Source organism: Lepidothrix coronata, unplaced genomic scaffold (assembly GCF_001604755.1).
Source record: "Lepidothrix coronata isolate B3197 unplaced genomic scaffold, Lepidothrix_coronata-1.0 Scaffold129, whole genome shotgun sequence".
NCBI lineage: Eukaryota > Metazoa > Chordata > Aves > Passeriformes > Pipridae > Lepidothrix > Lepidothrix coronata.
In genome coordinates, this window is record NW_016690309.1 from 643601 (window position 1) to 658882 (window position 15282).

At 45.5% G+C, this 15282-nt stretch overlaps 1 protein-coding gene across 3 annotated transcripts in view; it reads right to left on the reverse strand.

The window, feature by feature from the left end:
• Window positions 1–367: 367 nt before the first annotated feature.
• FBLN1 (fibulin 1) overlaps window positions 368–15282 on the reverse strand; it is a 61497-nt gene continuing 46582 nt past the window's right edge. For all 3 annotated transcript variants that reach the window (XM_017826693.1, XM_017826695.1, XM_017826696.1), the window contains one exon: window positions 368–716. In XM_017826693.1, the coding sequence (XP_017682182.1) occupies window positions 577–716 (140 nt within the window). In that variant the 3' untranslated portion in view covers window positions 368–576. The remainder of the gene's footprint in view (window positions 717–15282) is intronic.

A 15282-nucleotide genomic window follows, 5' to 3' on the forward strand; every position in this document is an offset into this window, starting at 1 on the left:
TTGCACTTCCTCTTGTACCTGCAGCTGAATAGCACTTCTGAAATATCCAGGCTGAACTCTTCAGGAATTATTAGCAAGTCTAAGAGCCTGTTCAGAGTTATCCTATGGGGGCCCAAACCCAAGAATTTAGCGCTCTCTGACAATGTGAATCCTTTAAGGGAATTAATATTGAGGTGAAATTATTAATCCTTACCCAACTGCTTCCATCCAGAGACAGCATATATTCATCCCAATGAACTCTGACATCTGTTTTGTTCCACAGCCTCGGTCATTCAGGTTATCTGGCCAAGGAGCAATAGTTGAGATCTGCCCAAATATTTAGAAAAGTTTCAAATCTCACTAGGCAGCCGAGCATTTTTACACACTACTTATTTATACAGACAAACTACATCAGGCTCCCTTAATCCGCTCCGCCCTACGTCTAACCAACGCAATAGCTTGCTATTTGTCTTAAACTATAAACCAAATATTTAAAAATAAAACAAACAGAAGGACACTATGGGGTTTTACAAACAAGTATATGACATAGTAGCTCGTGGTACTGCTGCAGGCCGGGCCCTGGGGTGCAGGGCTCCCTCAGAACCAGTACTCGGACACGAAGATGTGCACGTTGACGATGTTGCGGTGGGACACCACCCCCCCCATCACGTAGTTCATCTCCAGCTTCAGGATGGCATGGAAGGGGCCAACGATGGGCCTCACCTGGCGAACGACACCTGTGGGGACAGGAATAGGTTGCTGGGATTAACAGGAGAATCAGCCAAGCCTGGATGAGCTACGCTGCCCTTTGTGCTCAGTGCAGCGTTTTATCTATTGGGTCTCTCAGTAAAGCTGGCAAAATAAGGATAAAATACAACTTGCACATCGAAATACCTTGAAGAGGATATAGAATTAGCACTAAAATGCTGCTAATGGCAGAAAAACCCCTATATATTATGAAATTAGCAATATTTTTTTTTCCTTTTATTCAGAGACATAAATTCAATAAACAGGCTGCGACACTGCTTTTCCACAGGAGATTTCCCTGGATAAGCCAGCACACACATGGCCCCCAGGAGCACACGAGCACACCTGGGGATGCCATACAACTCCTGGGACTGTGTTGAAAACCTCATTTCATTCAGGACAGCAGAAGCCATTCTGGAGACCAGCCCCCTTCAGGCAGGGACTGAAGCTGAAATCAGGCTCCTGGACTCTGGGCAGAGTGTGGGACAGGACCCTGGGGAGGCACGTCTGGGCCACGAGGTGTTATCGGTGCCTTGACATGATGTGGCTGAACAGAGCAGGGTTACAGCTTCAGACCTACAAAAGGAAGTCAACACAAGCTCTGCCGTTGACTCCAAAGGCTCCAGGTCAGCTCCTAAACCGGTTCTCACTCCCAGCTTCTCCCATCCAGAAGGATGTACCCAAATGTCCCAACCACGGGGAGCCAAGGGCAGCAGGCACAGGGAGCCTTGTGGGGAGCCTCACTCCTCAGAGTGAGCTGTCAGAGCCTTTGGGTCAGAAGGAAATACACAGTGTAAGGAAGAAGGTTCTGCTCCTGCCCTGTGTGCTGGGGGTTGTGTTTCACAGGCAGGCAGCACAGCAGTGCCATCCCAGAGTCCTGCAGCCATTCCCTAGGAGCACACTGAGATCTGATGGGAGACAGAAACGTTTGCTTATGCAGGCTGTCAGCACCTTGTGCTAAGGCAGGGCTGACATTACAGCTTTGTCCTGTTCAAACACTAACTAATATCTTCAGCATGCAGGGAAATTGCAAACTTCTCACCACACTCACTTTCCTTGCCATATTTGATGAATACACTTTTTAAGCATCCTTCCCCCTACAATTTATATGTACATACATTTATATATATTTATATATTTTTTATTTTATTTTTTTTTTTTAGCTTTCTTGGCTACTCTCCTGTACCTTATTAAAATGACTGGGCTTGGCAGATGATGTATTGAAACAGAAAAGCCTGGCTAAAATTGCCCTCCCTTTAGGGTCACATTGAAAGCATTTTGCTAACAACCCATCCTGTTATTGCAGGCCCTGCTCTGACTGACAGCCACGGAAACACAGAGCGTTGGAATCACTCAGTGCTGGCAGTCTGGAACCCACCCTGGGAACAGCTCCTGCTGTCATCACCCAGCTCTGAGAGCAAAGGCTGCTGGTTCCATTTAGCAATGGTTTTTCAGCACTCTACACTCTCTTGCCCTGCTCTGCTCTGGAGGTGGCATTGCCAGAGATGTCCTCTCTGCTGTGCTATGCCCCACTGTGGCATCCCTTCACACATCACTGCATCCAAAGCCATCAGTAACTTTCTCCTTCCTGCTCGGATGCATCCTGTGAACAGCAGGAAAAAGGTGGGATGGGCAAGCCCTGCCCTCCATGTGGCAGTGCCTCTTCATGCAGTTTCAAAATCAAGCCTCTCGAATGGTTGGGAAGTGAATGCTGTGCATGCTGACAGCTCTGCTGAGGCAGAAACTGCACAGAGAAACACAACAGTACCACAACATTAAACAAAATTGAAAAAATAACAAACAAAAACTCCAGTTTGTTGTGCCAACGTTCTAAATGGTCCTGAAATGACCACCCTGCAGGGTCTATTTCACTCCTCTCCCATTAAATGAACAGGATGATCCAGCAGGTGGGTTTGTGCTACAGCAGGAGTGTAAGGATGCAGTCATTTGAAATGGGCAGAAGGAAAGAAAGGGTTAGGGGAAAACCTTGAAATGTTCTACTGGACAAAAGCATGAGAGGTTTGCAGCTCTTTGCAGATTCAGTCCTCGAGAGCTTCACATTTTTGTTTTGTGACAAATGCTAAAATGGGAAACCTGACTATTTGTCTCCACCAAACTCAAGGACAAATGCGAGTGGAAACTGTGCAACAGGAAAGTTACTCAGAGCCTGAAATCAGGCTACATGCTTATCCTATTCCCAGTGATCCTCTCGCAGTGCTCCCAGGACTTGCCCCAGAAATGCTGTATAAGGCCACCTTCCACAAGGTGTTGCTGCCATTTGGAGCTGCCTGTGTGTGGTTCTCTGCTGTCTTGTGCCTTTCACGGGAGGTACAAGGGAGGGGCAGCTCTGCCAGACCCAAACAAGGCCAGCAGTGACAAACAGAAATCCAGAGAAAAAGCTTGAGATCCAGGCCTGGTCCCTGGAATTCACACACATGGCTCAATGAAATCAGTCAATACCCAAAAGCATTTAGCCCAGGATACATTTGAAGGAGCCACATGTAATAATTCTGGATGTTTTCAAGCACCACGGATTTAGGAGACACTGCAGCATTTGCATCAACATGCTGTTCCACTCTCCCTTTTGGCAGACTAGTGGATCCAGATTGGTGGTCTGGCATCCATCACAATTTATAGCTGAATATTAAGTATAAAAACATACCTTACAGTAACAAGAAGGTTACAATTTTTAGATGCACTGAAAAGTCAGGAAATGCAGAAATTAAGCTGCTGCTTTTTGATATCTTTTACCAGTCTAAATCCAAATGAGCTGGATGGAGCCACTCAGATTTGACATGGGGATAACTGCAGATTGGGAATCAGTCCTGGATCAATGCAGCAGTGCCCTCTGTCCTGTGAGGTGCTCTCTGTAGGATGTCAGGAGCACAGTGGTGTTGCTCAGTAAATGGCCTGAAAACAGAGGCCTCTCACATACCAGCACTTGGTCCTCTTGGGTACCAAAGGTTCAGGCTCTGCAGTTGGCAGATGGGGTGAGTTATTTAAGGAAGTTCACCCCAATCTTTTCCCAACAAAATTAATTTCAGCTAGGTAAGCATTTTGCACAAAAAAAATAAACCAGGAGAAAATGTGTCTCCATTTGAACAGGAGGATCACGGATAATAAACGAACATGGAGATTCCCACTGCTGCTGAATCCCATGTGCTGGGCATCCTTGAGCACTTGTGCTGTCTTGCCTACAGGCACATCTGTGGCAGCAATTGCTGGTGCCCTCCAGCCTGATGTGCTGCTGGTGCTGCTCATCCTCTTTGGTTCATAACCTGTGACCCGAACACAGGCTCCATCTGCAGAGAATGCCCCGTGTCACAGGCCAGGCAAAGCCCTTCCATCAGCTCACCTCTCTTTGGATTTGCTGTTTTGTTAACTGAGCACAGATATCATTACACATCCCAAATCTGCCTGGCTATCTTCATGGTTTGCTGACCTCCTTTAGAAAGCAATGATAAGACTTATTTTTTCCTGCACACTTTGCCCTTACCGTAAACAGGATCTGTGGCCATCCTTTCCACCTGCTGATCTGTGTAATTAAACAGCCTTGGAGTGAGAGGCAGCAAGTTTTTGGATGTCACAGTGATAGTCTGACCATGGCCCAGAACTTCTAAAGCTCTGTAATTAATGCACTGATTTGTTCTCTTGTCCTGTTTCTTCTTTCTTCTTTCATATTTAATATTGTCTAAGATAAAACTATGTCACCCTGTGTAGTGAGGACAATAACATAAATAATATATAATACTTATTTTCCAATGCTTTTAGTGAAGGAATTTTTCCTAATATCCAATCTAAATCTCCCTTGGTGTCACTAGAGGCCAGTTCTTCTCCTCCTGTCCCTTGTTCCCTGGGAGCAGAGCCCGACCCCCCCCGGCTCCCCCCTCCTGTCAGGGGGTTGCAGAGCCAGAAGGTCCCCCCTGAGCCTCCTTTTCTCCAGGCTGAGCCCCCCCAGCTCCCTCAGCTGCTCCCCACCAGACTTGTTCTCTAGATGCCACAGGTATTCCTTGGCTTGTCTATACCTCTTTAAGATATCATTACATTTCTCTGCTTTGAAATATGTGAGACCCTCAGGCAGTTCACCTCTGTGTCTGGTTTCTGCTTGTACTTTTGTGTGAGGCAGCTGATTTGCTGAGGAGCTCCATCTCCAGCCGAGGGGAGGCACTGCTCCTGTGTTACCACGTTAACCTGTTCTGAGGGACAAGTCCCTGCCTTACCATGAATTCACATTTTGCCTCCAGAAATCCAGACTCCTAGTTCTGACTTCTGTGCTAAGCTCACTGCCCAGTATGCTGAAGCACTTGCAAAACTCTTTGAAACCCTTTTCTTTTTAAAAAACCCCCTTTCTTCCTTTTTTCCACTGCTAACCACAAAACCTGCTGCAATTACACTCTCAGGGGACCTGGGTCATGTTGTTCCTCACACCCCTGGCTGAACACTGCATTTGCCTTTTCTCTGGAGAAAGTTCCTCCAACAGGCATCTCTATGGTTTGCAGAAAGCAAAGCAGAACCAGAGCACTGATTTTCACACTGCCACAAGAAAAGGCTGGTTTCCCTTGGTTACATTTTCCGTTCCAGAGGTGAAGCTCACAGGGTTTTCCACAGGGATTGATTCTTGAGTCCAGTCAAATATTTAAATCTGTATCATCACTGAGAGCACAGGACAGACATAAGTTGCACCCATTCTTTGAAAAGAGAGCCTCAAAGAACCCAAACTTTTAAGGATTCCCAAAAAATCAAGCAGAGAAGTGTCAGTGGAGCACGTGAGGAATCAAGGGCTGCCAGGGGCTGTGTCTGATGCCTGCTGGAAGAGAGGACCTGCTGCACTGAACTCCTCTTGCCTTACCTGCCTATGCAGCTATGTGTATTTGTGTATATAAAAACAATGCCAAGTACTGCCAAATCAAAAGTTGTTCTTCCAAATAACCTGTGGGCTACGCTCAGAAAAATACAGTAAACACTGCTATCAAAAATGGGATCAATTCCCTCAACCACATTTCAAGCTCTGTGTTCAGTTACAAGCACAAGAGCTCTTTTCCTCTTGGCCCTTTCCCATCGTTCCCCCCATGAGGCTACAGGACATGGTTTTATTCTGGTCATCATGTGCTGATCAAGGCCTTCTGGTAAAAACAATAGGAATGTCTAGTCCTCATTAAATAGAAAAAATCCCACGTGAGAAGCATAACAGCCCAAGTAAATCAGTTTTCTCCCTAAATCTCCTAATCCTTGGGCTATGAGTCTACCAGGTCTGATTGTAAACAGAAGTCCATCATTAAAAAGAATCCCAGGATGGCTTGGGTTGGAAGGGACCTTGAAGCTCATCTTGTCCCACCCCCTGCCATGGGCAGGGACACCTTCCTCTATCCCAGCTTGCTCCAAGCCCCGTCCAACCTGGCCTTGGACACTTCCAGGGCTGGGGCAGCCACAGCTTCTCTGGGCAACCTGTGCCAGGGCCTCACAGGGCGGAATTTCTTCCAAATATCCAACCTAATTTTTCCCTCCTTCAGTTTGAGCCCACTGTGAACCCATGACCCCACAGAAATGTGCTCCCTTTGAAAAGGAGCACTGCAAGGATTGTCAAGAGAATGTGCTGTTACATGGTAAGAGAGTGCTGTCTGTTTTCAGAGGGAACTTTTGGGATGAGCTGTTAGTGACACAAGAGAGAGATTTCAGTGACTCAAAAGAACACCTTATAATTTTTCCTCCAGCTATTTTCCTTGTGCTTTAAATGGATACTTGGAACACGAAATGATTCATTTGGAAAAATGTGAGTACCAGAGAATGTGGTGAGAGCTGTGGAGCTGGAGCATAAACTCAGCTGAAACTCAGGTAATTTATTGGGCTTTATATTAAATTCCAAATAATCTCAGCCTATGTTCTTAAGTCCTGCATTTGGCCACTCCTGGATCTCTGTTTCCCCACAAAAACCACTCTGGTCCTTTTTACAGCCTTGTCAGAGATGAATAGTCTGAAGTGCCACGTCACAGCAGTAACTACCCTTGTCTAAGCAAATGACATTTGGGAATCACAAAACCAGTTGTCACCTCAGCCTCCTGGAACCTACAGCCATGGCATGACTGCCAAAGGAAAATATTCCAAAACACTGGCACACTGGTGGTAATGTGTGGTGAACAACTTGCTGAAGGGGAAAAGCACGTCTCAGGGTTTCCTTTAAGCAAAACAAGAAGACTGATCTCCTCATGTTAATGCAAGACCTTGGACTATAACTTCAAGTTTTCTTTTCTCCTCAAGGCCTCTTGCTTTATACTGCTGGCCAAGATTTACAAAATTAAGAGTAAACATCTCAGCTGCATCAGTGTGACTTAAGAGCCTAGTCATAGTTTCAAAAGAGATGTTCAGGCAACTGGGAAATTCAGGACTAGGGAAACGATCATCACAGGGGCTATTTTACAAGGCAATGGTGATAGGATCGTTCCAGAAATGAGCAAGAGGCACAAACCCAGCCATGAATAAATGCTTCTTTGGATCAAACCATAGACAAGGAGTTGCAGGTGAGGCTGGAACACCAGGCTATCTCAGTCTACAGCATGTAAATACATATGTATAGTGTGGAGCCAAAACTACATAGCCAAATTTATTTTTGGCTCTGTAGACCTCAACTCAAGTCATGTTAAGATCTGTAAGAAAAAAAGTTATTTCTTATTCAGTATTCATTATAAATATACAAAATTCATCAATAAGGTTGGAAAATAATTCCCGTCCTGGTCACAAACAGAAAATACATATTTTATGCTATTTTAGCAATTTTTTTTCTGTAAAAAGCTTTGGGACTCTGCATGCATTAGTTTAATTAAATTCCTTTCCCGAAGGCTGCTCTTTATTCCAAAAGTTTATGCCAAAGTAATGGTTTGCAGTGCCTAAACTGCTCTGCCAGCATAGTTACTGGAGTACTTACTGCCCTACCCCGTGCCAGGGGAGGAGGGACGTGAGTGAGCTCTCAGATAACTGCTTACTGGATCCTACCCCTGAAAATACCCTGCTTCAAACACAGCCCATTAGGGACTGTCCTGCTGCCTCTGGAGGAGTGAAAGTTGCCCCTGCTGAACTCCCTGAGGTTCCTGTCAGCCCCTGTGCCCAGCCTGTCACAGTGCCCTGGATGGCAGCACAGCTCTGGTGCCGCTCACCGTGTTTGGTTTCCCCTGCACCCCCGTCCAGGTCCCTCTGGCCCATCATCCAGGCTGCCGATGAAGAAACGGGCCCCAGCATGGACACTTTGGATGCAGCCCTGGTGACTGGCTGTGAGCTGTGCTGCTGATCCCAACCCTGCCAGCCTGGAGCTCAGCCTTTTTCCATTTCTAGCCTACCCCACTGTCCACTTCCCCAGCCTACATTTCCTCGGGTTGGTTCTGAGGGTGTTAAGGGAGGCGGTGTTGGAAGCCTCACTGAAGTCAAGATAAGCAACATCCACTCTTCTCACCCACTAACTCAGCCATCTTCTTGTAGCAGGCTGTCAGGTAGCCCAGGCATGATTTCCCCTCCATAAATCCTTGCTGGCAGCTCCCAGTCACCTCCTTGTCCTTATGATGTTTGGAAATGGGTTCTGGGGGGCTTTGCTCCATCTCCTTCCAGGGACTGCGGTGAGGCTGACCAGCCTGTACTTCCCTAGATCCTCCTTGGCCTCCCTGAAGATTGCTGTGACTTTTGCCTTTTTCCATGGGAACTTCTGATCGCCACAATCTTTTAAAGATGAGAGTCCCTCACAGCGGCATCGGCCAGTTCCCTCAGCATTTTGGGGGCACCCCACCAGCTCCCATGGACTCAGCCATGTCCAGTTTGTTTAAGTGTTCCCTAACCTCAACCTCCCCCACCAAGGAGGAGCATTCCTTGCCTCAGAGCTTCCTGTTGCTCTGAGAATCCCAGGACTCCTGAAGGCCAGTCCTGTCAGTAAAGAGTGAGGCAAAGAAGGCTCTGAACACTTCAGCTTTCTCCATGGCTTTTGCCACCCAGTCTCCTGCCCCATTCCTGCCTCCATAGGCAGCCTCTCAGGCATCATGCTCCTCCACTCCTCTCCAGTTCATGACTGTGCCTGAAGGCACAATCTAGCTGTCAAACTGCAGGCATTCCCCAGACCACCAGATGTCTGTCTGCTGACTTCAGAAAGTTCATGTACACTTGAGATTCCTCCATCTCACAAAAGCTGAATAGTCTTTTTCATTTTCTCTTTTTGTGTGTGTGTGCGAAAGCTACCTATATTTCTCTCAATTATTTGTGGCAATAACAATGTGGCTCCTGCTATGTGGTGCTCTATAGTTTCTGATATAATCTGTTCTATTAATAAGTGGCCGCTCCTTGGAAAATGAAATATTTCTTGGTAATCATCACTGCAGGCATCAAATCATATACAGAAAAATAGCTCTGAAGATATCATTAATCCTTGAGCTGCCACACCTGACAAACATAAATATGGTGAAAGGATTCAGAAAACTCATTAATCAAAATACAAGTACTGAAATAGGTTTCCTCTTGCTTTGAAGTATATTGCCCTCATAACATTGTGAATTAGACCTTCATTCAAGTTTGATGGTGAACACTTCACAAGACAAAAGATTTGAAGGATCAGGTTAGAGTTGGATGTTAACAAGGTTTCCATGCTGATGGAGAACTGCTCCCAGGAATGTGGCTGGCTATACACGTCTTTGCTGAAGTGGTCTGGGGACAAGATTTTCAAAAACATGGACCTCCCAGATCTTTATTCAAATTCCCACAAGAAAGGTCTGTTCTTCAACTGTTGAGCAACCAAGTGCTTATAAAAAGCTTCAAAGTCAGTTTGGACACATAAAATTTACTTTTGTAAACTATATGACACTCAGGGTCATGTCACTGTTGCTTTAGGCTGATCAAAAATAGTGGTCCTGCTATATCCTCTCCCCTTCCCTTGGATTAACACCTGAAGGAAAAGAACCCAAACTGTAGCTTGCCCCACAGGCACTGATGCTGAGCACAGGGAAGGGGCTGGGGTGTTTGCTCAGGGCTGGACAGAAGGGGGTTTCCCTTCTGAGCACCAGCAAGACTCCAGAACACCAACTAGAACCCCAGTGTGTCCTGCTGGGAATAGAGAGGGGATGGTCACTGGGACACAGTCACAGGCAGTGTGGCACCAGTGGCATGAACAGGACTCCTGATGCCCTGGGCCAGCCCAGTGCTGACTGCAGTGGCACGTTACCTTGGGAGAGAAAAATTACAGATAAATACATATATATGTGTATGTGTCCCTGGAGCAGCTCAGTAACCACTGTCCAACAGTGCAGCTCCAACTCTACTGGATCCTTCCCTGAGAAGTGTCAGGGAGGGTGAGGGGTATGGAAGACACCCCTCAGAAACAGAGAGTAACCAGGTGGGCCACGGCTGTGACCACAACCACCAGCTCTGGCTCAGATCCCCCCATGCTCAGGGGATCTGTGACCACAGGAACCATTTATCAGCCACGGAAAGGCAGAGCTCTCCTGTAGTGACTCTTCAAACAACTGTGTCTAAAACTCTCCAGGTACTCCCAGCCTTTGAGGTTTCCACCCAGGGTACCAGTCTTGGTTTAAGTTTAGCTAAAACTGAATCTGCTTCTCTTTTTGCCTTTTGCTTCAATTCCAAAGAAAAAAATGAAATTACAGTACAGGAACTACATTTCAGCATGAAAGAAAGGACCTTTCTGCCTTATTCAACAGATCAGAAATTTGGGATTCAATTTATCATAAATGCTATCCTTCAACCACTCAATGAAGTTTAATTTCATTAACACTTGGGCTTCTCTAGAAAGCTTTGATTGCTGAAAAGCATCAAATAAAGAGGCCATAAAGAGGCCTCATGGTATTAATACATTTTTTGGCCAGAAACAAACGGTAAATATTTTCAAAGCTATTATCTGTCATGTTGGATCATATGGAGCCTCGGTATTATGAAAGAATTAAAAACAACCTTTGATTTTACTGAGGTTTGGCTAGTTTACAAACACTATGATCTTTATTAAGGATACCAAATAACTTCAGAGAGATGTGCTCTTATCTTGGTTTGGCAAAGTCGAAGTGCCTTTAGATCCCTGGTTTGCCTTCCAGCCAAACCTCGCAGTGGGTTTGAACGTTGACAATGCTGCGAAATCACTCAGGTCTAAAATGCAATAACTGTACTTGAAGTAGCCTCATTAAAAAATAGTTTCCACCATATATTTTTTAATCTTTCCTGTTTCACCTTTGAGAATGTGACACGCTTTATGTAGCAGAGGAGTCTTACACATTACAAAAACAGGTGGAAAAACTTCAATGTCCAAAAGGTGAAAAATCACATATATCAGCCTCCTGATGCTTTATCCCCAATATCTTATTTACAGAGGGTTTGGTGTCCACCATGTGCATCGTCACAGACAGGTAATGTCTCCATTTCGTGAGAGTGGCTGTGCTCACCCTGCCTGTCCCACATCTGCATTTTTCCAGTTCAGCCAAGTTTGGATCCCTGACGTCTGGGCAATCGATTATTGCAAGCCTAAGCATTTTTTGGCAATGAGCCACATTATGGCACACAGCACAATATGGCTGGAGTGAAATTTGGCATTAGGAAGGTTGTTCCACTCAGGCACAAGGCTCATTCTCACCTGAAAAGCACCCTCAGCATTTCTCAGACACGAAATGAAAATCCACCTCCTGCTCAAGGTGCTCGTTTGCCCCCAGAAGAGCTCTCCAGCCTGATATTTTTCTGGAGGGGAGGGAGGGTGTTGAGAGATTTGACTACTGAACAGTGCAGTCAGCAGCATCCCAAAAGGGCAGGTTTAGGCAATAAATCCAGGATCCCGTTTACCAAATGGCTTCTGGCCACCCTCATCTCAAATGCACAGCTACTCATTTCTGCGGGGCAACCTGGCATAGAGAAAAACTCACAAGATATTCTTTGCTGAGGGGTCCTCTGTGAAAGGGGCAAGCCTAGAGATGAAACCAGAACAAAGATACTAAAGGGACTGTGTCTTTTTAAATGTGTGGCCACAAGAGCCTGTTGAAAACCCTGCTGAATTGTGTCCTGCTCTGTGAACTCGCTGGGAATGCCTGGCCAGCACTGGTTTTGTTCAGCCAAACACCACTGTCATCTCATGCTACTGGCACTGCAGTCACGACAAAAGGTTCCTGTTGCTGCTTATTGCCTGGCAGGTGTATCCACACAGGAGCTAATGTGCATTATCTCTCCTTGCCCTGCAGACAGCAGAGCTCTCCTGGGCACCCTGGCTCTGCCTGTGCCTCCCCGGTCTCACAGAAGTTCAGCTGGAGATGAACTGCTGCTTTCAGTGTCACAGCTGTGCCAGGAAGCCCAGAGCAGCCCAGGAATCTCCTTGTGCTAAACACCATAACACAAGCATGGCAGGAGCCAGCCAGCCTCTGGCCCAAAGCTAGAGAGTCTGGAGCAGCAGAGGAGGCTCAAGCAGAGGGGAACGTGAGGGCACTTCCCGGCGAGCTGGTCCAGAGAAAAAGCTCAGAACCAAATATTCTTCAGTCCAGTAATGGAATTTAATGTCAGGCCATGCAAATTGTGAAAAGATTTTGCCACTCTGCAAATGACCAAACTAATTATGAGATACAGAACTACTGCCCCTGTGCTTAGGACAGGTTTCAGAGACAAACAAAGCACCAGTCTCCTTCTCCTGCCCCCCAACCAGTATGGATCTCACAAGCACACTTTCCTACAGTGTCTAGTTTTGTTTACCTTCTTGGCCATTCTTTACAAGTCTCTTCCCAGCCTCTGGAGCACACTAAACAGTCATGATACCACCATAGAAATCAGACTGCTGCTAAGTCCAGTGCTCTGCTATCAGCAGTTGAGACACTTTCTGTGATGGTTCAAAGGTGACACAATGGACTGTCACCCGTGTAAAACAGGCTGCAAAGTCAGGACAGAGACAGCAGTGAAATGCTTGCAGATACCAAGGGAGAGCAGTAGTACAAATCAGTGCAGATATCAGCGTATTCAAGCACCAGCACAACCCCCTGCAAACCTCTATGGTGACATTTTACAGCTGTATTGGCTCCGAGTGTTTTCCAGAAGAACAGCACCATTCTGCTTCATAGGCAAGAATATATATCTTAGGTTGATACCAAATGCAATACGGAAGATTTCAGCCTATCAAAACTCCTTTTAGTTGTATTATGAAATTTTGAAACCTTACTGAAGTTTACCAGACGACAAAGTGGGATTACTGTTATAAGGAAATGTATGCACAGCTGAAGGGGAAAGTGTTTTATAGCATCTGATAACACCTTAGGCACTGATAGGACATTTTTGTACAGGTTGAAAATGCATTCTTCATTTTTCACTGACAGCTGGTTAAAGGAGGAATGCAGTGAAAAGTCTATAAAAGCTTTGAAAAACCCCCAAAGCTGGATAATTCTGCACTTCTGTTTTTCTCCCACCCATGCTGGTAGGTGAAGTTGTTAACAGTATCCTTTGGACTCATTGCCACCTTGGCCTGTAACTACACCAGCAACAGAGAGTCTACAGCACTTCCCGAACCATCTCTTTTAATACAATAGGGTAGAAATACTGGAAGCGATTTTTTCCACAATTCTCTTTCACCAGCTTGCATGAAGTCTGTGTGCTGCCACTCCAGCAGTCTGGCTTTCATTCCTCCTCTTCCCATGGAAGATCCTTTCTGTAGGTCAGCAGAGCTGGTTTTGGAGTCTGTTCTTACTTCTTTTAGCTCCTCCATGTCTGATACTGCTGATCATTGATTCCCATTTGATGTTTTTTTTCCTTGTCTCTGCCTTCTCCTGCCTTTGGAACTGCTCCTCCTACACCTCCTTTGGGAGACTGTGCTCTTTCTTTTTCTAATGTTCCCTGAGGTAGCTCTTTCCTCTGTTTCTATTTTCTTCTTTTTCCTTCCTCACAGCCTGCTCCCTCGCACTCATCTCCTCCTACGACCCCACCTGCTCTCTCTCCATCAACAAAGCACAAACCAGCCTGATCAGCCACTGTCCATCCCATCTCATGTATTTCTCAGCTTCATTAACATGCCCTTGGATGTCTGTCTCAGGTTAAAGGGATAATGCCTGAAGCTGGTGACTTGACCCTCTTCAGCCCACAATCCTCTGTCAGGGTTGCAGCCCTCACCTTCCTTCTGTAACTTCATCTCTAACAGCCTCTCCCACTCTTTAAACCCTTCCCAAAAGAACTGTACCTTTTCACTTTTTTATTGTTACACTTCTGAGAGCATCTTCTTGCTTTCCATTCACACAAACACAGGTTAGATGCAGGTCCTTCTCAAGGCATCATCTCTCTCCTGGTCTGTGAAAGCTTAGCAAAAACTGTGTTACTAAGTAAGGTCTTCCTGCAAGAGAGTCTTCACTGGCCTGTCCTTTCTCCCCCTCTTGTCCCAGTGTTCCCTTCTTTCTTTGAATTCCTTCACTGGTTCGAGTCAAGATTTATTACACTCAGCTCTTTCAGCAACACTGGTAACTATTTTACTGCTTTTTTCCATATACTCTTACAAATTTCATCTCTCTCTGAGAGATGAATATCCTGTAGAAGTTTTCTATCTTTTCTCTTGTAAAGGAAATCAGTCTTGTAGAAGAAGATACCTGGTGATCTAACTTGCATTAGCAGATAAAATAGCTTAGATACTCTGATGATTTCTCCTGAAATATTACAGCTGAACAAAACATGCTTTACCCATGCATCTATGATTTACTAACAGAACAAATGTATTCTCTCCCATAAAGGCAGCAAAAAGCCATTAGAAAACAGGCAGAAAAAAAAATATTAAAAAATAGGCTACAGGGATTCCAGAGGCACATGTGGTCATTCAGCAGGATGGGCCAGGTGTGCTCTCCCACAAGTGTATGAAATGCTGATTGCAGCAAGTTGGAACATTGCAACTGCAGAGATTCCTGTAAACCTGTCTGGTACTGGGCTGGTTGGGCACTGGCTCTGCTGAGTTCCTCTGTTACCTCCCCACAGCCCCCATGTTCCTGCAACTTAGTGGGATAACCAATAAAGCTTTCTGATATCATCTGTGCCCTTTCTGTTCTTCCACCCTTACACAAACCCTTGCCTTTCTTTACAAGAGGGACTCACTTTGTGAACTCCCATTGACTAGGATCCCATCTTATTTATTTGTCTTGAAAACTTCCCAGCACTTTTTATGGGAACACTTAACATTCTGATTATTAATAACAAGAAAAATGGCATGATGATGAGAGCAGCAGAACTGCTGCTGGCAGAATTATTTGCAATCCTAATTTTACACATACAACGTGCTGTCCTGAACCTCTGCCCCTCCAGGTAATATCAGCTGGGGGTTTGTTTTGTTTTTCCTTTTCCAATTCTGCTGCAGGCAGTTTTCTTTGCAGTTTCCATCCATTAATCTCAAAGTACTTTTACATAGAGGAATTAATTAAGACTCTTGCACACAAGAATTAATTAAGACAGTAATAGGCATGTTTTATCATCTCCATGTTGCACATGGGGGAACTGAGGTGAAGAGAGAGTTGCCCAATTCTTTTGCAGAGATGGGAATGTACTTGGGCATGTATCTTATCCTCTCAACTTGGTGTATAAGAATATCCT